Source organism: Zea mays, chromosome 8, assembly GCF_902167145.1.
Source record: "Zea mays cultivar B73 chromosome 8, Zm-B73-REFERENCE-NAM-5.0, whole genome shotgun sequence".
NCBI lineage: Eukaryota > Viridiplantae > Streptophyta > Magnoliopsida > Poales > Poaceae > Zea > Zea mays.
The window spans coordinates 70,215,971-70,240,593 of NC_050103.1; the positions used below are offsets into that span (position 1 = coordinate 70,215,971).

At 53.3% G+C, this 24,623-nt stretch overlaps 1 protein-coding gene across 1 annotated transcript; it reads left to right on the forward strand.

Moving 5' to 3' along the window:
- Positions 1-22,305: 22,305 nt before the first annotated feature.
- Positions 22,306-23,288, forward strand: LOC103635334 (DUF679 domain membrane protein 7). Its single transcript, XM_008657814.4, has one exon. The coding sequence runs from the start codon at positions 22,440-22,442 to the stop codon at positions 23,148-23,150; it is 711 nt and encodes a 236-aa protein (XP_008656036.1). The 5' UTR covers positions 22,306-22,439; the 3' UTR covers positions 23,151-23,288.
- Positions 23,289-24,623: the final 1,335 nt, after the last annotated feature.

A 24,623-nucleotide genomic window follows, 5' to 3' on the forward strand; every position in this document is an offset into this window, starting at 1 on the left:
ATGCCAACACAACCCAAAGCAAATATAGGAGTGCATAATTGAACTAGTTTGCATAATGTAAGTGTAAAGGTTGCTTGCAATTGAGCCAATATAAATACTTATAAGATATGCATGGATTGTTTCTTTCTTAGATAGCATTTTGGACCACGATTGAACCACATGTTTTGTTTTTGCAAACTCTTTTGTAAATCCTTTTCAAAGTTCTTTTGCAAATGGTCAAAGGTAAATGAATAAGATTTTGCAAAGCTTTTTCAAGATTTGAAATTTTCTCCCCCTGTTTCAAATGCTTTTCCTTTGACTAAACAAAACTCCCTCTAAAAGAGATCCACCTCTTAGTGTTCAAGAGGGTTTTGATATATTCTTTTTGAAATACTACTTTCTCCCCCTTTTGAACACAATAGGATACCAATTGATAAATACTTTTGGAAAACACTAAGTTTTTGAAATTGGTGGTGGTGCGGTCCTTTTGCTTTGGGCTCATACTTTCTCCCCCTTTGGCATGAATCGCCAAAAACGGAATCATTAGAGCCCATGAAATAATTTCTTCCCCTTTGGTCATAAACAAATGAGTTAAGATTATACCAAAGATGAAGTCCTTTTGCTTGCTCCCCCAAAAATGGAGAGTGGCTTGGAGCGACGGCGAGGGATGAGTTACGGAGTGGAAGCCTTTGTCTTTGCCGAAGACTCCAATTTCCCTTTCAATACACCTATGACTTGGTTTAAAATAGACTTGAAAAACACATTAGTCATAGCATATGAAAGAGACATGATCAATGGTACATTTATGAGCTATGTGTGCAAGCTAGCAAAAGAAATTTCTAGAATCAAGAATATTGAGCTCATGCCTAAGTCTGGTAAAAGATTGTTCATCAAGTGGCTTGGTAAAGATATCGGCTAATTGATCTTTAGTATTAATGTAAGAAATCTCGATATCTCCCTTTTGTTGGTGATCCCTAAGAAAATGATACCGAATGGCTATGTGTTTAGTGCGGCTATGCTCGACAGGATTGTCGGCCATTTTGATTGCACTCTCATTATCACATAGCAAAGGAACTTTGGTTAATTTGTAACCGTAGTCCCGCAGGGTTTGCCTCATCCATAGCAATTGCGCGTAACAATGTCCTGCGGCAATGTACTCGGCTTCGGCGGTGGAAAGAGCGACCGAATTTTGCTTCTTTGAAGCCCAAGACACCAAGGATCTTCCCAAGAACTGGCAAGTCCCCGATGTGCTCTTCCTATTAATCTTACACCCCGCCCAGTCGGCATCCGAATAACCAATTAAATCAAATGTGGATCCCCGAGGGTACCAAAGCCCAAACTTAGGTGTATAAGCCAAATATCTCAAGATTCGTTTTACGGCCGTAAGGTGGGATTCCTTAGGGTCGGATTGGAATCTTGCACACATGCAAACGGAAAGCATAATGTCCGGTCGAGATGCACATAAATAAAGCAATGAACCAATCATCGACCGGTATACCTTTTGATCCACGGACTTACCTCCCGTGTCGAGGTCGAGATGCCCATTGGTTCCCATGGGTGTCTTGATGGGCTTGGCATCCTTCATTCCAAACTTGCTTAGGATGTCTTGAGTGTACTTAGTTTGGCTAATGAAGGTGCCCTCTTGGAGTTGCTTTACTTGGAATCCTAAGAAATACTTCAACTCCCCCATCATAGACATCTCGAATTTCTGTGTCATAATCCTACTAAACTCTTCACATGTAGACTCGTTAGTAGACCCAAATATAATATCATCAACATAAATTTGGCATACAAACAAGTCATTTTCAAGAGTTTTAGTAAAGAGTGTAGGATCGGCTTTTCCGACTTTGAAGCCATTAGCAATAAGGAAATCTCTAAGGCATTCATACCATGCTCTTGGGGCTTGCTTGAGCCCATAAAGCGCCTTAGAGAGCCTATAGACATGGTTAGGATACTCACTGTCTTCGAAGCCGGGAGGTTGCTCAACATAGACCTCTTCCTTGATTGGTCCATTGAGGAAGGCACTTTTCACGTCCATTTGATAAAGCTTAAAGCCATGGTAAGTAGCATAGGCCAATAATATACGAATTGATTCAAGCCTAGCTACGGGTGCATAGGTTTCACCGAAATCCAAACCTTCGACTTGGGAGTATCCCTTGGCCACAAGTCGAGCTTTGTTCCTTGTCACCACACCATGCTCATCTTGTTTGTTGTGGAAGACCCATTTGGTTCCTACAACATTTTGGTTAGGACGTTGAACTAAATGCCATACCTCATTTCTAGTGAAGTTGTTGAGCTCCTCTTGCATCGCCACCACCCAATCCGAATCTTGGAGAGCTTCCTCTACCCTGTGTGGCTCAATAGAGGAAACAAAAGAGTAATGTTCACAAAAATGAGCAACCCGAGATCTAGTAGTTACCCCCTTATGAATGTCGCCGAGGATGGTGTCGACGGGGTGATCTCGTTGGATTGCTTGGTGGACTCTTGGGTGTGGCGGCCTTTGCTCTTCATCCTCCTTGTCTTGATCATTTGCATCTCCCCCTTGATTATTGCCATCATTTTGAGGTGGCTCATTTGCTTGATCTTCTACTTCATCAACTTGAGCCTCTTCCTCATTTTGAGTTGGTGGAGATGCTTGCGTGGAGGAGGATGGTTGATCTTGTGCATGTGGAGGCTCTTCGGATTCCTTAGGACACACATCCCCAATGGACATGTTCCTTAGCGCTATGCATGGAGCCTGTTCTTCACCTATCTCATCAAGATCAACTTGCTCTACTTGAGAGCCGTTAGTTTCGTCAAACACAACGTCACAAGAAACTTCAACAAGTCCTGAGGACTTGTTAAAGACTCTATATGCCTTTGTGTTTGAGTCATATCCTAGTAAAAAGCCTTCTACAGTTTTAGGTGCAAATTTAGATTTTCTACCTCTCTTAACAAGAATAAAGCATTTGCTACCAAAAACTCTAAAATATGAAATGTTGGGCTTTTTACCGGTTAGGAGTTCATAGGATGTCTTTCTGAGGATTCGGTGGAGATATAACCGGTTGATGGTGTAGCAGGCGGTGTTGACCGCTTCGGCCCAAAACCGGTCCGAAGTCTTGTACTCATCAAGCATGGTTCTTGCCATGTCCAATAGAGTTCGATTCTTTCTCTCCACTACACCATTTTGTTGTGGAGTGTAGGGAGAAGAGAACTCATGCTTGATGCCCTCTTCCTCAAGAAAACTTTCAATTTGAGAGTTCTTGAACTCCGTCCCGTTGTCGCTTCTTATTTTCTTGATCCTTAAGCCGAACTCATTTTGAGCTCGTCTTAAGAATCCCTTTAAGGTCTCTTGGGTTTGAGATTTTTCCTGTAAAAAGAATACCCAAGTGAAGCGAGAATAATCATCCACTATTACAAGACAATACTTACTCCCGCCGATGCTTATGTAAGCAATCGGACCGAATAGATCCATGTGGAGTAGCTCAAGCACCCTGTCGGTCGTCATGATGTTCTTGTGTGGATGATGAATTCCAACTTGCTTTCCCGCCTGGCATGCGCTACAAACCCTGTCTTTCTCAAAATGAACATTTGTTAATCCTAAAATGTGTTCTCCCTTTAGAAGCTTGTGAAGATTCTTCATTCCAACATGGGCTAGTCGGCGGTGCCAGAGCCAACCCATGTTAGTCTTAGCAATTAAGCAAGTGTCGAGTTCAGCTCTATCAAAATCTACCAAGTATAGCTGACCCTCTAACACTCCCTTAAATGCTATTGAATCATCACTTCTTCTAAAGACAGTGACACCTACATCAGAGAATAGACAGTTGTAGCCCATTTGACATAATTGGGATACGGAAAGCAAGTTGTAGTCTAAAGAATCAACAAGAAAAACATTGGAAATAGAATGGTCAGGAGATATAGCAATTTTACCAAGTCCTTTGACCAAACCTTGATTTCCATCCCCGAATGTGATAGCTCGTTGGGGATCTTGGTTTTTCTCATATGAGGAGAACATCCTTTTCTCCCCGGTCATGTGGTTTGTGCACCCGCTGTCGAGTATCCAACTTGAGCCCCCGGATGCATAAACCTACAAAACAAATTTAGTTCTTGACTTTAGGTACCCAAACTGTTTTGGGTCCTTTGGCATTAGAAACAAGAACTTTGGGTACCCAAACACAAGTCTTTGACCCCTTGTGTTTGCCCCCAACAAACTTGGCAACTACCTTGCCGGATTTGTTAGTAAGCACATAAGATGCATCAAAAGTTTTAAATGAAAGACTATGTTCATTTGATGCATTAGGAGTTTTCTTATTAGGCAACTTAGCACGGGTTGGTTGCCTAGAGCTAGATGTCTCACCCTTATACATGAAAGCATGATTAGGGCCAGAGTGAGACTTCCTAGAGTGAATTCTCCTAATTTTGCTCTCGGGATAACCGGCAGGATACAAAATGTAACCCTCGTTATCCTGAGGCATGGGAGCCTTGCCCTTAACAAAATTTGACAATCTTTTAGGAGGGGCACTAAGTTTGACATTGTCTCCCCTTTGGTAGCCAATGCCATCCTTAATGCCAGGGCGTCTCCCATTATAAAGCATGCTACGAGCAAATTTAAATTTCTCATTTTCTAAGTTGTGCTCGGCAATTTTAGCATCTAGTTTTGCTATATGATCATTTTGTTGTTTAATTAAAGCCATATGATCATGAATAGCATCAATATCAACATTTCTACATCTAGTGCAAATAGTGACATGCTCAATGGTAGATGTGGATGGTTTGCAAGAATTGAGTTCAACAATCTTAGCACGAAGTATATCATTCTTATCTCTAAGATCGGCAATTGTAACTTTGCAAACATCAAAATCTTTAGCCTTAGCAATCAAATTTTCATTCTCTAATCTAAGGCTAGCAAGAGAAATGTTTAATTCTTCAATCCTAGCAACCAAATCATCATTATTATCCCTAGGATTGGGAATTGAAACATTACAAACATGAGAATCAACCTTAGCATTTAAACTAGCATTTTCATTTCTAAGGTTGTCAATCATCTCACGGCAAGTGCTTAGCTCACTAGACAATTTTTCACATTTTTCAACTTGTAAAGCGTAAGCATTTTTAACCTTAACATGTTTTTTATTTTCCTTGATTAGGAAGTCCTCTTGGGAGTCCAAGAGATCATCCTTCTCATGGATGGCACTAATTAGTTCATTTAATTTCTCCTTTTGTTCCATGTTAAGGTTGGCAAAAAGAGTACGCAAGTTATCTTCCTCACCACTAGCATTATCATCACTGGAAGACTCATATTTAGTGGAGGAGTTGGATTTAACCTTCTTCTTTTTGTCGTCCTTTGCCATGAGGCACTTGTGGCCGACGTTGGGGAAGAGAAGTCCCTTGGTGACGGCGATGTTGGCGGCGTCCTCGTCGTCGGAGGAGTCGCTTGAGCTTTCGTCGGAGTCCCACTCCCGACAAACATGGGCATCACCGCCCTTCTTCTTGTAGTACCTCTTCTTCTCCTTTCGCCTCCCCTTCTTGTCGTCACCTCGGTCACTGTCACTAGATATAGGACATTTAGCAATAAAATGACCGGGCTTACCACACTTGTAGCAAACCTTCTTGGAGCGGGACTTGTAATCCTTCCCCCTCCTTTGCTTGAGGATTTGGCGGAAGCTCTTGATGACGAGCGCCATTTCCTCATTGTCGAGCTTGGAGGCGTCTATTGGTTGTCGACTTGGTGTAGACTCCTCCTTCTCCTCTGTTGCCTTGAATGCAACGGGTTGAGCTTCGGATGTGGTGGCATCATCAAGCTCGTTGATCTTCCTCGAGCCTTCGATCATGCACTCAAAACTCACAAAATTCCCGATAACTTCCTCGGGGGTCATTTTAGTATATCTAGGATTACCACGGATTAATTGAACTTGAGTAGGGTTAAGAAAAATAAGAGATCTTAGAATAACCTTAACCATCTCGTGGTCATCCCACTTTACGCTCCCGAGGTTGCGCACTTGATTCACCAAGGTCTTGAGCCGGTTGTACATGTGTTGTGGCTCCTCCCCTTTGCGAAGCCGGAACCGACCGAGCTCCCCCTCGATCGTTTCCCTCTTGGTGATCTTGGTGAGCTCGTCTCCCTCGTGCGTGGTTTTGAGCACATCCCAAATCTCCTTGGCGCTCTTCAACCCTTGTACTTTGTTATACTCCTCTCTACTTAAAGAGGCGAGGAGTATTGTTGTTGCTTGAGAGTTGAAGTGCTCGATTTGGGCCACCTCATCCTCATCATAGTCCTCATCCCCTACTGACGGTACCTGTGCACCAAACTCAACAACATCCCATATACTTTTGTGGAGCGAGGTTAGATGAAATCGCATTAAATCGCTCCACCTAGCGTAATCTTCACCATCAAAAGTTGGTGGTTTGCCTAATGGGACGGAAAGTAAAGGTGTATGTTTGGAAATGCGAGCGTAGTGTAGGGGGATCTTACTATACTTCTTGCGCTCTTGGCGCTTAGAAGTGACGGAGGGCGCATCGGAGTCGGAGGTCGATGTTGATGAAGTGTCGGTCTCGTAGTAGACCACTTTCCTCATCCTTTTGTGCTTGTCGCCTTTCCGATGCGGCTTGTGGGAAGAAGATTCTTCCTTCTTCTCTTTGTGGTGAGAAGAGGAAGACTTTTTCTCCTTCCGTTTGGAGGAGTTCTTTTTCTTCTCCTTCCTCTTGGTGCGGGACTCTTCCGATGAAGTGCTCCCGTGGCTTGTAGTGGGCTTTTCGCCGGTCTCCATCTCCTTCTTGGCGTGATCTCCCGACATCACTTCGAACGGTTAGGCTCTAATGAAGCACCGGGCTTTGATACCAATTGAAAGTAGCGTTAGAAATATAAACGAGTCCGCGAGAGAGGGCGCAAAACAAATCGCGAGCAAATAATGAAGTGTGACACACGGATTTGTTTTACCGAGGTTCGGTTCTCTCAAACCTACTCCCCGTTGAGGAGGCCACAAAGGCCGGGTCTCTTTCAACCCTTCCCTCTCTCAAACGGTCCCACGGACCGAGTGAGCTTCTCTTCTCAAATCAAAGCCGGGAACAAAACTTCCCCGCAAGGGCCACCACACAATTGGTGCCTCTTGCCTTGATTACAATGGAGTTTTGATCACAAGAACAAGTGAGAAAGAAAAGAAGCAATCCAAGCGCAAGAGCTTCAAATGAACACGACAAATCACTCTCACTAGTCACTAGGGTTTGTGTGGAATTTGAGAGGATTTGATCTCTTTGAATGTGTCTAGAATTGAATGCCTAGCTCTTGTAAGTGGTTGAGAAGTGGGAAAACTTGGATGCAATGAATGGTGGGGTGGTTGGGGTATTTATAGCCCCAACCACCAAAAGTGGCCGTTGGGAGGCTGTCTGTTCGATGGCGCACCGGACAGTCCGGTGCACACCGGACAGTCCGGTGCCCCCTGCCACGTCATCACTGCCGTTGGATTCCGACCGTTGGAGCTTCTGACTTGTGGGCCCGCCCGGGTGTCCGGTGCACACCGGACAGGTACTGTTTGATGTCCGGTGTGCCAGCATGGGCGTGCCTGACATCTGCGCGCGCTGCGCACGCATTTATTGCACCGCAGAGAGCCGTTGGCGCGGACATAGCCGTTGCTCCTGGAGACGCACCAGACAGTCCGGTGCACACCGGACAGTCCGGTGAATTATAGTGGACTAGCCGTTGGAGTTTCCCGAAGCTGGCGAGTTCCTGAGGCCGACCTCCCTTGGCGCACCGGACACTGTCCGGTGTACACCGGACAGTCCGGTGAATTATAGCCGAGTCGCCTCTGGAAATTCCCGAAGGTGGCGAGTTTGAGTCTGCGTCCCCCTGGTGCACCGGACATGTCCGGTGGCACACCGGACAGTCCGGTGCACCAGACCAGGGGTGCCTTCGGTTGCCCCTTTGCTCCTTTGTTGAATCCAAAACTTGGTCTTTTTATTTGCTGAGTGTGAACCTTTTACACCTGTATAATCTATACACTTGGGCAAACTAGTTAGTCCAAAGATTTGTGTTGGGCAATTCAACCACCAAAATAATATAGGAACTAGGTGTAAGCCTAATTCCCTTTCAGCTACGACATGATACTCCTTCCACCGCCGCGCGACGACGACAATGGCGGCCGACAACCCGCCCGCCGGCGGCGGAATCGACGACATCTTCCCCGCATGGTGGAAGAACGACATTCGAGCTCGCCCCGTCCTCTCCCCCGCCAACGGAGGAGGAGGCGGGGCAACCAAGGCCGAGCGGGAGGCAGCACTTCGTCGGCTGTCGAGCGAATCGACGTCCCCAGCGCCCCAACGGGGGGCGCGTCGGGCGTCGACTTCGCGTCTGAGACGAAGGCGAGAGCCGTCCCCCCGCGACACGCCAATCCCGAGCAAGTGGACGACGCCAGCGCGCTCGCGGAGGGCCTGCAGGACGTCGCCCTCGTACCTAAGACGACGGCGCAATCAGTCCCCGACGTGACTATGTCGCTCCTCATCGATCAAAAGGTACTGACTGATTCCCATCCTACGTCATTTCGACTCGGCCTCAACCCGCCTAGCGACCTCGCTTTGGCGGGCGCTCTCATTGAGGCGAGTGCAACCCCGCTGGGGTTTCGTATGCGACCGCCTTGGGACCGATTGACGGACGTCTCGACCTACGGACCCTCTGGGTCCGAGGAAGATGACGATCCCATCATCTGTCGGGATTTCTCTGGGTTTGGCAACCATAGTGCCATGCGGGACTTTATGACCGCATGGGACTACTGCCTCTCCGACTGTTCCGACGGTAGCCGCAGCCTTGACGACGAGGACTGCGGCCCGAGCCGCGAATGTTTCCACGTCGAGCTAGGGGATCCCTACAAAGGCAACCACCTCGGCATGCCGGAGGACGGTGATCTCCCTAGGCCAGTGCCTCGCGCCGACATCCCGCGGGAGCTAGCTGTGGTCCCCGTTCTGACGGGGGGTCACGACCTACAGCTCGAACAAGTCCATGGGGCGCAGGCCAGGCTCGACGAGGGAGCAGGAGCGCTCGAGTCGATCCGCCGGGACGTCGGGCAGGTATGGGCGGGCCAGCCCCCGGCCGGAGAAATACGTCACCTGCCCGAGGGTTTCCAGCACCGCGTCGCCAACGACGTCAGGGTCAGGCCGCCACCCGCATCCAGCGAGGTCGGTCAGAACCTGGCGGCCGCGGCGATGCTCCTCCACGCGATGCCGGAGCCATCAACCACCGAGGGTCGGCGAATCCAGGGAGAGCTCAAGAATCTTCTGGAAGGCGCTGCGGCCCGATGGGCCGAGAGCTCTGCCTCCCGAAGGCAGGGATACCCCTCGGAACCTCATGTCGCGACTTCCCGATTCATGCGGGAAGCCTCGGTCTACACCGGGCGCACGCGCAACACCGCGCCTGCGGCCCCGAGCCACCTCGGCAACGAGCACCATCGTCGCGACCGTCGGGCTCACCTCGATGAAAGGGTGCGCCGAGGCTACCACCCCAGGCGTGGGGGACGCTACGACAGCGGGGAGGATCGGAGTCCCTCGCCCGAACCACCCGGTCCGCAGGCCTTCAGTCGGGCCATCCGACGGGCGCCGTTCCCGGCCCGGTTCCGACCCCCGACTACTATTACGAAGTACTCGGGGGAAACGAGACCGGAACTGTGGCTCGCAGACTACCGCCTGGCCTGCCAACTGGGTGGAACGGACGACGACAACCTCATCATCCGCAACCTCCCCCTGTTCCTCTCCGACACTGCTCGCGCCTGGTTGGAGCACCTGCCTCCGGGGCAGATCTCCAACTGGGATGATTTGGTCCAAGCCTTCGCCGGCAATTTCCAGGGCACGTACGTGCGCCCCGGGAATTCCTGGGACCTCCGGAGCTGCCGGCAACAGCCGGGAGAGTCTCTTCGGGACTACATCCGGCGATTCTCGAAGCAGCGCACCGAGCTGCCCAACATCACCGACTCAGATGTCATCGGCGCGTTCCTTGCCGGCACCACCTGCCGCGACCTGGTGAGCAAGTTGGGTCGCAAGACCCCCACTAGGGCGAGCGAGCTGATGGACATCGCCACCAAGTTCGCCTCTGGCCAGGAGGCGGTCGAGGCCATCTTCCGAAAGGACAAGCAGCCCCAGGGCCGCCCGTCGGAAGAGGCCCCCGAGGCGTCTACTCCGCGCGGCGCCAAAAAGAAAGGCAAGAAGAAGTCGCAAGCGAAACGCGACGCCGCCGACGCAGACCTTGTCGCCGCCGCCGAGTACAAGAACCCTCGGAAGCCCCCCGGAGGTGCTAACCTCTTCGACAAGATGCTCAAGGAGCCGTGCCCCTACCATCAGGGGCCCGTCAAGCACACCCTCGAGGAGTGCGTCACGCTTCGGCGCCACTTCCACAAGGCCGGGCCACGTGCAGAGGGTGGCAGGGCCCGCGACGACGACAAAAGGGAAGACCACCAAGCAGGAGAGTTCCCTGAGGTCCGCGACTGCTTCATGATCTACGGAGGGCATGCGGCGAATGCCTCGGCTTGGCATCGCAAGCAAGAGCGCCGGGAGGTCTGCTCGGTGAAGGTGGCGGCGCCAGTCTACCTGGACTGGTCCGACAAGCCCATCACCTTCGACCAAGCTGACCACCCCGATCACGTGCCGAGCCCGGGGAAATACCCGCTCGTCGTCGACCCCATCGTCGGCGACGTCAGGCTCACCAAGGTCCTGATGGATGGGGGCAGCTGCCTCAACATCATCTACGCCAAGACCCTCAGGCTCCTGCGCGTCGATCTGTCCTCCGTCCGAGCAGGCGCTGCGCCCTTCCACGGGATCATTCCTGGGAAGCGCGTCCAGCCCCTCGGACGGCTCGACCTTCCCGTCTGCTTCAGAACGCCCTCCAACTTCCGAAGGGAGATTTTGACGTTCGAGGTGGTCGGGTTCCGAGGAACCTACCACGCGGTGCTGGGGAGGCCATGCTACGCGAAGTTCATGGCCGTCCCCAACTACACCTACCTGAAGCTCAAGATGCCGGGCCCCAACGGGGTCATCACGCGTTCGAATGCGACGTGGAGTGCGTGGAGTACGCCGAGGCCCTCGCCGAGTCCGAGGCCCTCATCGCCGACCTGGAGAACCTCTCCAAAGAGGTGCCGGACGTGAAGCGACATACCAGCAACTTTGAGCCAGCGGAGACGGTTAAGGCCGTCCCTCTCGACCCCGGTGGCGACACCTCCAAGCAGATCCGGATCGGTTCCGAGCTCGACCCCAAGTAAGAAGCAGTGCTCAGCAACTTTCTCCGCGCGAACGCCGACGTTTTCGCGAGGAGTCCCTCGGGCATGCCCGGCTTACCAAGGGATGTCGCCGAGCACTCGCCGGATATTCCGGCAGGAGCCCGACCCGTCAAATGGCCTCTGCGCGGATGACACCCGGGGGCTGCGCACACCCCCGGGAAAGGCCGCTTGTCATCGTCGACGTTCTGGAGCCCGGAACGCACAAGTTGGCCGGCGGTCAAGGCGAGGTCTACAGCAACGCTCGGAACGTCCGACAGCTACGTCGCGTCTACCCTTAAGACGTTTTCAAGCTGTTCGTACACCTCGCTCCCGCGCAAGTCTCAGTCATCAAGGAAGGGCCGACCTCGCCTCGGCAGAGGCCGACCCTCCCTCGGGGGCTAAAAAGGGGGAACCTCCCTGCGTCAAGACTGGGTGTACCTCTCCGCGTCCAAAATTTTCGATCAAAAAAGGCTTTTTTGCGTTCTCCCGGCTATATCAGAAGCAGGGCCCCAAGGAGCAAACGTGGGTGCATGTAAGTGGCAAGGCTGACTGGGCCGAGGGATTCCTATACCTCCGGGTTAAGGACACCCTCACTCGTCACCCGCCACGAAAAATGACCCCTGCTCGGGAAGCCACCCTGTTATTGACGAACAAAGTCGGATACGCAAAATAAAAGGAAGAGTACGACTCCATGCAAAAGAAGCAAAGTGTTCAGGCCTCGACGGCCACAGGAGGACGCGCGCACATCCAACAGAAACTGGTCCAACAAGAGTTAGGCGTCGCCTTGGGAAGGAGCCGCGCCTTCAGCTCCGTCTCCGCCTTCGGTGAGGTCCATCTCGGCTTCCGGCGACGGCGCAGGGGGGAGGATTTCCGCCTCAAAGGTGGTCGCCAGCACTGCGCTCGGACCCGCGGCGACCGCGTCGAGTCGCTGGATTTCCGCCAGGGCAGCTTCGTCTTCATCAGGAAGACAATACCCCTCGCTAACCCGCTCCAGGTCCACGACGTAGTGGGAAGCGAGCACGGCGAAGGCCCGCCTGACGCCGTGGTGTAGCGCCTCGCGGAGCCTGCCGCGCGCGTGATCGCCCAAGGCTTGAAGGCGGCTTTGAGGGGAGCTTCCTGAGGGGACGTCGCCGGAGCCAAGGGCCCGATAAACGTCCGATATGGCTTCGGACATGGCCGTGAAGTCGGCTTCCCTCTGCTCGGCCGCCCCGGCAAGCGCCTTGGCGGACTCCTCGAGGGCGGACTCGAGCTCTGCGAACAACCAGAAGAAAAACCTCAAACACAAGCAGAGGAAACAAACAAGAGCAAGAACCAAGGATGGTCAAGGCTTACCCCCGGCCAGGGCGCGCTGCTCCGAGGTCGCGGCCTGGGCCGCGGCTAAGTCGGCCGCGAGGGCGTCAGCCCGGCTTTCGGCCTCGGCAGCCCGGCCCCGAGATCGGTCCCGCTCCTCGACGACCTGGACGAGCTCCGACCGCTGCCGTTGCACCTCTGCGCGCGCCGCGGTCGCCTCCATGCGCGCCGTTGCCGCCTCAGCTCTCAGGTCAGCGCAGAGCAACTGGAGGTCCGCTACCTCGGCACCCTGCTGGGAAAGGCGCGCAGTGGCCCTGGCAAGCGAGGTCCTCAGGGACCGCAGCGAGCCCCAGACATCGACTTCGCGGCGGATGAACGACGACTTGGCGGCGCTCCGACCCGACAGATCCTGAGGGAAGGAAGCGGGGCGTCACGAAAAACGCCTCGGTCACAGAAGAAAAACAAAGGTATGCCCGAAACCGTTACCTGGAGGAGCTTGGGGACGTCCCCGCAGAAAGCCTCCAGCAACGACCGGAGCGACCCCACCGTTGCTTCGGCACGCTCGCGGAGCTCGTCCCAGGACTGGTCCTCCCGTTCATCATCGAGAACAAAGACGGGGTCCGAGGCCTCACGGGTCCGGAACCAGAGCAACTGGCGCTGGACCTCGGGGCTCCGCCGCACAGTGACGAGGCCGTCGCCCGGCAGGACGAATCGAGCCTCCCCACCCGCCTCTTCCGAGGCACCAGGCGCCGACACATCAACCAACTCGGCGTCGACAGCCACCGGACGCTCCTCAACCAGGACGGCGGCGACTTCGGTAGCGACAGGCACCGACATGGCCGGCACCACCGGTGGGCTTAGGACCACGTCGGCGTCAGCCGCCTCTCCTATCGCAATGGCCGCCTCGGCAGAGGAGCCGGCCTCGGGAACCTGCTCCACGGCGACCGGCGCCGTCTGAGCCCCCTGAGGTGGAATGCCGTGCGAGAGGGTCGGTTGAACGGCAAGGCCCGAAGCGGCGCTGGCCGCACAAGCCGGCGTCTTCTTAAGTGCCTTCCGGGGTGCCAGGTCGGTCAGCCCATGGCTTCGCTTACTGAGGAGAAAAGAAAAATCACGGCCGAGACCTATGAATAGGAAGCCAAGACGAAGACATTCCGAGGTGCTTACCCACTTCGGGCCATGATCCACCGCGCCTGGGGGGAGGTTTCTTGGATCCCGGCTCCCGAAACAGCTGCCGAGGTCCGCCTCGCCGGCAACTTCGGCGCCACCTTTGCTTTGGACGCCCGGGGAGCAGATGGCCCGGGCACGGTCGCGATGACTCGAGGGTCACCCCCATGCGCTGCCGGTACGAGCGGCGGCCCCTGGGGAGCAGACGCCCTGACCTGGCCCTCCGCAGCCACCTCAGCTCCTCCAGCCGAGGGGTCAGGTGACCTTTCGGGTCGTCCCCGTGCCTCGGGCCGGGACCCCGACGCCCCAACTCCGGGGACTGACGGTATCGGCCCGCTCGGGGGCTGGCTCGACGGCTCCTGGCCACACCCCAGGCTGGGGCTGAGGCTGAGACGAGCGGCCATGTCGTCCTCCTCCTCATCATCGTCGTCATCATCGTCGTCGGGTGTCTCCGGCGACGGCTCCCTTGGGAGTCCTTCCCTCTCCTGCTGGCGACGGCGTTTCTCCAAGGCGTCCCGAGCCCGCCTCCGCTCGCGGGCCCGGGTCTTCTCCGCGTCCTTCTTCTTCTTCTTCTCCTCCGCGGCGACCCGCCGCGCTGCTCGGTCCACCGCGTCCTCCGGGACCCGTGGCAGGGAGGGCTTGTGCCACCCCACCTCCTAAAGAAGGGGGGGAAGAAACCCAATCGTAAGAGCCAGGAGCAACCCGATGTATGAAGAAGGAAGGAGCGAACACTCACCAGAGTCACGCACCCCTGGTCGGGGCGCATCCGAAGCTAGGAGAAGGCGTGGGAGTCCGGCTTCCCCATCGCAGCCGACACCCGCCATTGGAGGGCGTCGAAGGGAAGAGGATCAGGGGACATCCGCGAGCCCTCCCAGTCGGCCTCCGGGGTCATCTCCCAAAGCGACAGCCGCCGCTCCGCCAAGGGAAGCACCCTCCGACGGTGGATGGCGGCAATCACTCCCGCAGCGGTGAGTCCCCCTTCCCGCAACGCCTCCAAGGCCTGGAGGAGTGGCTCGAGGTTCTTCTGCCTCTCGTGCGGGGTCCCGTGGCGCCAGGCGTCGGTGGCAGCGGAGATTACTCGCTGGGAGAACGGCGGGAGCAACTCGCTGTCGTTCCGGAGGTAGAACCACCGGCGCTGCCACCCCTTGTTCGAGGACGCAAGGATGGCGGGAATATACAGCGACGCCCGCGACTGCCTCAGCAGAAGGGTACAGCCGTCGGCCCACACCGCTGCACGGACTTTCCTCTCCCCCGTCGGCGAGGCGAAAAGCTCCGCGCAAAAGAAATGGGTCCACAAATCCCAATGGGGGGCGATCCCCAAGTACCCCTCACACACCGCAACGAAGATGGCGGCCTGCGAGATGGAGTTGGGGGTGAGGTTATGCAACTCCACCCCATAGTGGTACAGGATCGCCCGCATGAAGCGGCCCGCCGGCGCGCCGAATCCCCGCTCGTGGAAGGAGACAAAGCTCACGATGTACCCCGGCGGTGGGGACGGAGCGGCTTCACCCGCGGGAGGAATCCATTCCGGTCGCTGCTTATCGGTGAGGGGACGGACCAAACCCTCGCCGACCAGATCTTCCAGGTCGCTCGCCATCACCGTGGAAAGGGGCCATGGATCACGCGGCGGAATGATGGTCACCCGCTCAGCCATCACCAAGCTAAAGGGGATGGCGGCGCGAAGGGCAGGAAGGGCGGTTCTCTCTTCTCTGGCTAGATCTCTCGGGTTGCGAAAACCTAAGGGGCAGGCAGGAAGCGGAGCAAAGAACCGTCACCGGACCCTCTCCGGGGTATATAAAGACCAAGGCGAAGACGGTTCCAACGTTCCGCCCGGACCGGACGCAGGATTCAAAAACGCGAAGCGAAACAGCCGCTCCTCGAACGGCTCGCGCACGCGCAACGGCAACCCCGCCAACTACTCGCCCCGTCGCATTAACTCCGCGACTGGACAGGCGGCACTTCTGGCAGGAGCAACGGGCGACGCTTCGCCTTCGCCGAAACAACCGCGCCGGAAAAGGTACGCCGCGTCGTTCGGTTTCGTATCCTTTTCCCTTTTTCCTCTTTTCTCTATCTCTTGCGACAGGGACCGGGAAAGGGGGATACCCCGAAAGGGATCCTTCCCCGTGAAGGAACCAGGCTCCGAGCCTCCTTACTGATCAGAGGTTCGAAGGCTAGCCCCCCGAAGGGTTCAACATCCGCCTCAGATCGCGTGGGCCCGACACCCACTACTGGTCAGAGGTTCGAAGGCCGGCCCCCCGAAGGGTCCCACGGCCGCCTCAGGCTACTCGGGCTCCGCGCCCATTACTAATCAGGGGTTCGAAGGCTGGCCCCCGAAGGGTTCACAGTCGCCTCAGACGCCGAGCGAGGGATGACCAGGGGTACGTTCGATACATAACCAAGGCTCGGCCTGCGCTCCCGAGGTACCCTAGGACATTTCCGAGACCAGCGGGAACGATCTTGTAACGGAATCCCATCGGAGGGAGGCATCGAGCCCTCAGACCCCGTCGCCAGGGGACCGGGTCCGGCAGATCACCCGCAGGTACTTTTGGGCGTGCCTCTGGGCCCCTAGCCGACCCCCAACAAACGGGGCACGGACGTCCACTCGGATTACCCGCTTGCAGCTCACCGGAGACACCATGTTTGGTGCCCATCGAGGGTAACATGGCGCTCTCCCCCCTCCTCCTTGCGGAAAGGCGACGTAGGGGCGTATGTAAAAAAGCCGAGTCTGTCCCTGATCGCCCTCTCGCTCTGTGCAGAGGCTCGGGGGCTGCTCTCGCAAACCTGGCTCCGGCCAAACCGTTGACAGCGTCAACATACCAGCCCGAGAACTTGGGCCCTGACCGTGCACCCGGGCTACGGCCTGCTCGCATGAGGGAACAACCAGACCAACCGAAGCATTACACAAGGCATTAAGACCTCGAAGGAGTGAAACCACTCCTCCGAGGCCTCGGGGGCTACACCCGGCGGGTGCGCTCGCGCGCACCCACCGGAACAAAATGCAACCGAGAAAGGCTGGTCCCCTTGCAAAAAAGTGCGACGAAAGCCTCCAAGCGAGTGCTAACACTCCCTTCGAGGCTCGGGGGCTACTGTCGGGGACCATAATTAGGGGTACCCTCAAGACGCCTAATTCTCAGCTGGTAACCCCCATCAGCATAAAGCTGCAGAGGCCTGATGGGTGCGATTAAGTCAGGGATCAGTCCATACGAGCGACTCGATCACGCCTCGCCCGAGCCTAGCCTCGGGCAAGGGCAGCCGACCCCGAGGGGTTTCCGTCTCGCCCGAGGCCCCCCATTTTAACGGTGGACACATCTCCGGCTCGCCCGAGGCCTTGCCTTCGCTAAGAAGCAGCCCTGACTAAATCGCCGCGCCGACCGACCGAGTCGCAGGAGCATTTAACGCAAAGGTGGCCTGACACCTTTATCCTGACACGCGCCCTCCGGCAGAGCCGAAGTGACCACCGTCACTTCGCCGCTCCACTGACTGGTCTGACAGAAGGACAGCGCCGCCTGCGCCACTCCGACTGCAGTGCCACTTGACAGAGTGAGACTGACAGGCAGTCAGGCCTTGCCAAAGGCGCCATAGGAAGCCCCGCCCGACCCAAGGCTCGGACTCGGGCTTAGCCCCGGAAGACGGCGAACTCCGCTCCGCCCGACCCAGGGCTTGGACTCGGGCTAAGGCCCCGGAAGACGGCGAACTCCGCTCCGCCCGACCCAGGGCTCGGACACGGGCTAAGGCCCCGGAAGACGGCGAACTCCGCTCCGCCCGACCCAGGGCTTGGACTTGGGCTAAGGCCCCGGAAGACGGCGAACTCCGCTCCGCCCGACCCAGGGCTCGGACACGGGCTAAGGCCCCGGAAGACGGCGAACTCCGCTCCGCCCGACCTAGGGCTCGGACTCGGGCTCAGCCCCAGAAGACGACGAACTCCGCTTCGCCCGACCCCAGGGCTCGGACTCCGCCCTGGCCTCTGCCGAACAACCTCCGCCTCGCCCGACCCAGGAGCTCGGGCTCGGCCTCGGCCATGGAAGACAGACTCGACCTCGGCTTCGGAGGAGCCTCCACGTCGCCTGACCTAAGGCACAGGCCCGCCACGTCCACAGGAAGCGCCATCATCACTCTACCCCGAGCCGACTCGGGCCACAGAGAACAAGACCGGTGTCCCATCTGGCTAGCTCCGCCAGATAGGCAATGATGGCGCCCCGCTAGCCCTGTGACGACGGCGGCTCTCAGCTCCCTTACGGAAGCAGGGGGACGTCAGCAAGGACTCAACCGCTCCGACAGCTGTCCCTCCGCCAGGCTCCATTGCTCCTCCGACAGCCACGACATCACACCAGCAGGGTGCCAAGATCTCTCCGGCTGCCACATTGGCATGTACTTAGGGCGCTAGCTCTCCCCCGCTAGACACGTAGCACTCTGCTACACCCCCATTGTACACCTGGATCCTCTCCTTACGCCTATAAAAGGAAGGACCAGGGCCTTCTTAAAAAAGGTTGGCCGCGCGGGGACGAGGACGGGGCAGGCGCTCTCTTGGGGCCGCTCGCTTCCCTCACCCGCGTGGACGCTTGTAACCCCCTACTGCAAGCGCACCCGACCTGGGCGCGGGACGAACACGAAGGCCGCGGGATTTCCACCTCTCTCACGCCCGTCTCCGGCCACCTCGCTTCCCCGCTTCGCGCTCGCCCACGCGCTCGACCCATCTGGGCTGGGGCACGCGACACACTCACTCGTCGGCCTTAGGGACCCCCCGATCTCGAGACGCCGACAGTATTGGAGTGAGTGGCTTAAAATTACAGTTGACATAAATGGAGTAGTCCTATCAGCAGCTAGCGGCATGTACTTTGTGGTATTTAAAAGAATTCACATCGAGCACATTTCACACTGTTGTAATCCGAAATGCATAAAATCAATGGTCACGTGTGAGAGAAATTCGGCTTTCCAACTCAGCAGATGTTTTTGTTTTTTTAAATAATAAACAAAATACTGCGGCTCTCATGTCTTTAATAAAAAGAAGAGGTGGCAATAAGATAATTCAAGTAGAATTAATTCAGAGGAAAGACATAAGATCATTTGGCCGGTTAAAATACCTAAAGAGATCTTGTAGGTCAGTTATATATGATCAGGACTCATGAGTATACACAAGCTAAAAAAGAACTCGCGCCTGTAGAGTCCGAATCTGTTCTAATATATATTTGGTTCTATTGCAACACACAAGCATGTTTCCCAATAAAACAAATGATTTTTAGTTAGAAAGAACGAATCACTAGGGTGAAACTGAAGGGGTGTTTAGTTCCCCTGAAGTCATGTGCGCTGCAGAACTTAAAGGCATGTTTCATGTTTGTTATTGAACATCAGAATATGCTCCTTTGAAGTTCTAAAAGTATGATTGGATATAGTTTTGTTCTATTCAGACAATAAAACATACATACCTTGTGTAAAGTATTTGTTCTAGAGTCCTTTTTGCTATTGCTTTATGGTTTCTAACAGGAGATGAATATTATCAAATATGAATATTTAGTAGAAGTACGTAATAATGGGATGAAGAGAATGCTAATGGAAATATACTTACCCAGCATACCCCAAACCCTGAACCCTTGGTACAACTGTATAAGAAAAACAAAGCTCGAAGAACTGAGACCGTGGATCAATGAGCAAAGAAAAATGGTGGCCTTTCGAACCTCAAGGTGTCCACAATTAAAGAAAGTGAAATATGCACTTCATACGGACCATTTCATCCAAAGGAAATCAGATGTCCACCAAAACCTAAACGAATCTAGCATTGCTAAGCCCGCGCATGGAGGATCGAAGGATTAGAAAAGCAAGAAAGTCTCAGGATATTTAGAACCTAGAACCAAACAAACGGAGCCGAGGATCTCCGCCCCATCCGGCACCGGGGACGGGGCTCGCCGACCGAGGAAGCGGGCACGAAGGTAGGGTGGGGGCTGGCCGCGTTTGAGGGGGGAGTGGAGGGACCAGCACGGAGTTTTCGAAGCTTCGAGGTGTATTCGTACGACAGAAGGATGGTTCGTGTAGTGGCCGCTGATTCTGGATCGAACGGCAAAGATAAAAAAAATTGACGTGGACGCCGGACAGAAGCCCTTTTGAACCGGCTTTAAAGTATAGAAATTCATGTCAAAATCTCCTATCCACAACTGGGTGGGTTAAAAGGGGATTATGCAGCCCAACAGTTGGTAAAAAGACAAAAATTACCCTCTGCATCAGCTTTGCAGCACGTCATCAAAAGAAAAGTTAGGGGTAATAAGGGAATCAGTGTTAAACATATAGGTGTAAATATCTGCAATCCAAACAAGTTGGATAGAGATAATGCATAATCAGTATAGTGCAGAATCTAGGATTTTGAATACGTTTATCTCATCCAAACACGGTCTAAAAGGGGATTCTGTGGTCCAACAGTTGGTAAAAAGACGAAAATAATCATCTGCACCAGCTCTACAGCACGTCATCAACAGAAAAGGCAGGGGTAATAAGGGAATCAGTGTTGAACATGCAGGTGTAAATATCTACAATCCAAACAAGTTGGATAGAGATAATGCACAATTCATATAGTGCAGAATCCATGATTTTGAATAAGTCCAAACGCGACCATGTGAGTTAGGCCCCGTTTGGTTCCACAAGATACTAATAATCCCGAAGTGAGAATCTAGAAGAGTAATCAAACAGAGCGTGTTTTGTGTCTTGGATATCCCGCCGCAAGAAAGAATTCTAGTATCTACCCATCGAACTGGATAATCTTGTGCCCTGTTTGGATCTCTAAGGATTTTTAAAATCTAGCTCTTCACATTATCTAAGATTATCCAGTTAGATGGGTAGATACTAGAATTCTCTCTTGCGATGGGATATCCAAGACACAAAACACACTGTTGGGGGCCTTCATCTTCTGAAGGTCCTCAAAAACACGACTAACATGTTTTCCAAGTATAATATATTCACAGGGACCTTCGGCCTTGGGATGAATGTGTACACGATATGAAAGGCGCGATCTAGAAAAATGATGAACCAGTTCCGAAGCTACGTATGGAGAAGCTTCGGCTTAGCGGTGGAAAATGAAACTGACTTAAAGGGGAAAAGGTTGTCTAGTCCTTGATAGATTATCCCTTAGTCAATAGTAAATGTCAAAGGCATGTATGTAATTTTACACAGGCTGCGTCCATTGCCTATAAATAGATGAACAGTAGCACCGTACTGTTCACGCTGACTTGTATTCAATCGCACGTCACACTTGGATTTCTACCTTCTGTCAAGCCGAAGATACAGATATAATTTGATATTGTTACTGTTTATTCATGATTATTCAACGAGAATATAAATAATCTAATGATTTAATATGATTATTCATATTCTTTATGTGGAACGCATGCTTCTGTGTTTACATTACATATTGGATTGATGAAGGTATTACCTTCATGACCTTCGTCGGAAGATCATTATATCCTGAGGGAGATAATGCTTCGGAAGATGAAGGCCTCTAACCATTAACATTTATGTTGTCTTGTTCTTAACTCATAGCATTTGAGAACAAGTTCCCAACATTGACGCACACCTCCGGTGAACTCATTCGACCACTTTTGGCAAACTGTGACATTCGTCATGCCGCCGAAGAAAGCTTTAGCGCTGGGGCTGCATTGCAGCCACTGGACGTCAACCAAGAAACACTGCATGAAGCTAGAAGCCAAAAAGGAAGGCTACAAGTCTAACGCCTCAGGAGGAGGAGTTGGACAAAGAAATAAGGGACCTCGAAACCATCCATCAACAGGTCCAGAGGAAGAAGGAGAAGATGATTCATTTTTCTGATCTTCAGAAGAAGATCGATGAGGCTGCTGAGGAAATGCGGCATCTCACTCAAGATGACCAGGATCGAAGACGTAAACGCAGAGAGGTTTGTCAGGATAGTCTCCACTATACAAGCCACCTCAGCTTCTAATGTCTGTCTAGATTCTCACGCCGGGATTATAAGTATCTTGTGGAACCAAACACGGCCTTGATAACGTGAAGAGCTAGATTTTAAAAATCCGTTGAGATCCAAAGAGGGCAGTTTGTGGTATGAATTCCGCCAGCTCGCTCCGTCTGTTCATCCTCTCATCTTCCCCCCTCTCGCAGTCTCGCTACACCCCAGGAGTGAACAGTCTCAGAGTCCGAGCAGGAACGAGCCCGGCGAAACGGCGGCATAGTACTTCCTACATCTACGTATAAAAAAACAATTCTCACTTCGTATGACAGTTGTCCATTAGTGTTAACGGAAAATACCGATAGTGTAATACTATACTTTAATGTTTTAAATTAATTAAAGTATGGTTAAACTTTGTATTGTAATTGCACTTACCCCGTTTGGATCTTTAATGTCAAGTGGCGATCTGAACGGATGTACCCACCACGCGGCCCCCTTCCGTCACTCAACCTACTGTCGCAAGCTTGACGACGGGCTGGAGTGCATCCGGAAGCAAAGCCACGGCCGAATTGCTCCGCAAAAACACCAGCCCCGTTCGGCCGTTTCTCGTGTAAGCAACCACAAGCTCCCCCGATTTGTTTGTTGATGGGCCTCCCGGGGTTCCTGTAACTTGCAAGCCAAGTGCCGATCAGAACGAAATGGCTGGCTGACACGTCGGCGCAGGCGAACCCGTCATGCACTGCACGCGTTCTCGTTCCCGCGGCCTTTAAATCCCCCGGACGTTCCATGGGCGGCGGCAAAGGCTAATTAACTGGCCGCGCCATCGGTTACATGCGCGCGCCATTATCGCCGGTCGATCACCGAGGAGGCGAAGACGATCTGGTGCGGACGGGTCGATGGCGGCGGCGACAACGACACAGCGGCATGACGACGACAACAACGACGTGGAGTCTCAGCGGGAGCACGATGACGACGGTAGTAGCAGCCGCCGTGAGCAGCAAGAGCAGCGGCGGCCTCTGCTGGTGAAGCGGCGCTCCCTGGCGGACGACGGCGGCGGGATGAGCCCGGTGCAGCGGGCCATCAGCCAGACGTACCAGAGCACGGCGCACCTGGCGAAGCTGCTGCCGACGGGCACCGTGCTGGCGTTCCAGCTGCTGTCCCCGGTGGTGACGGCGCAGGGCCACTGCGTGCGCGCTAACCGCGCCATGGCCGGCGCTCTCCTGGCGCTCTGCGCGCTGTCCTGCTTCGCGCTCAGCTTCACCGACAGCTTCCGGGACGCCGCCACGGGGGCCGTCCGCTACGGCTTCGCCACCCCGTGGGGGATCTGGGCCATCGACGGCGGCGCGCCGCCGGACGACCCGCGCGCCGCGGCCGCGTACCGGGTCCGGTTCCTCGACCTGGTGCACGCCGTGGTGTCCGTCTTGATCTTCGCCGCCGTCGCGCTGCTCGACCAGAACCTCGTGGCGTGCTTCTACCCCGTGCCGTCGGAGGACGCGAAGCAGGTGCTCACCGTGCTGCCCGTCGCCATCGGCGTCGTCGGGAGCATGCTGTTCGTCACCTTCCCGACCACCCGCCACGGCATCGGGTTTCCGCTATCACAGCGCTAATTCAGTAACTTACTGCCAGGAGGATGGATTCATGGCTAACGCTACCTGATTGTAACTTATATTATCAACAGATGGTTGTTTTCGTATACTTCATTCATGCTACAACTTGATGAGCTTGAAATGCACTACTTGTTTGTACTCTTGATGAATTCTGGGTCGCTAGCATGCGTGTAGGTTGCAGGGCAAACGGGTAAACCACGCCAAAATAGCAAGAAACGAGCTGATGCTTGCAAGTAAACCAAGGTTAATTGGATGAGGGGCACCTCAGGAGAGGATAAGTGTTTAGATAGGATACTCTCGTAACACACTAAACACACGCCGCTGCTATTCCAATGGCACGGCGAGCTTTTCGTGAGCGCGCAGAAAAGGAACGAGGCATAGCCGCATAGGGCCGGAAACGAGCCGACATGAGTAAGGGGGTGTTTGGTTTCTAGGGACTAATGTTTAGTCCCTAGATTTTATTCCATTTTAGTTCCAAAATTACCAAATATAGAAACTAAAACTTTATTTTAGTTTCTATATTTAGCAATTTATACACTAAAAAGGAATAAAATGAAGGGACTAAACATTAGTCCCTAGAAACCAAACACCCCCTAAGTTTGGCTCACTAGGTCATCAAGTTTGGTTCGACTTGTCTCCTTACTCAATGAGCTGTAAAAGAATACTCGACTCGTGAGTTATGATTTGAAAAATAATTTTGCAAAAAAACATTGGTGAATATATATTTAAACGTGTTCTTTAACTGTAACTCTGTCGTTTTTGATTCGTGAGCTCTCTCTTTTCGTTTGTGTGTAGGGATGGTAATTAGGTGTGTAGGGATGGTAATTGGGCGGGTAGTACACGGATATATAGTTCGCGAATCTATACCCGCGAGACAAAACTCAACTCATACTCGTACCCATATACGTTCGTGGGTATGGATCTGTATCCATACCTGTTGGGGACCTTCGGCATCCGAAGGTCCTCAAAAACAGGATTTAACAGTATTTCTGGAGTATAATGTGTGAACAGGTATCTTCGGACTCAAGTCGACACCACAGTAGACCAGAATAATACGAAGGTTGGTACAGCGCCGAAGGTGTGAGCAGGAAAGCTTCGGCGTGACAACAGAAAGTGAAACCGACTTAAAGATGAAAAGGCTATTTAGACCTCGACAGATTACTATAGAATTATTATCAACTGTAAAGGGCATGAATGTAATTTTGTATGGGTTGTGTCCCGCGCCTATAAATAGGTGAACAGTACTCCCGTACTGTTCACGCTGACTTGGCATTCGCTTTTTGCGTCACACTTGTACTATCATCTCCTTCCAGTTGAAGGTACACTTGTAATTCAAAGATGTTTACGTCTATGTCTGATAGTAATATATAATTATTTATGTTATCTTTAATATTCTCTATATTTTATCCTTCGTAACTGTATAATAAATTTATGAAGGCACGCTCTTCATCACCTTCGTCCGAAAATCATTAT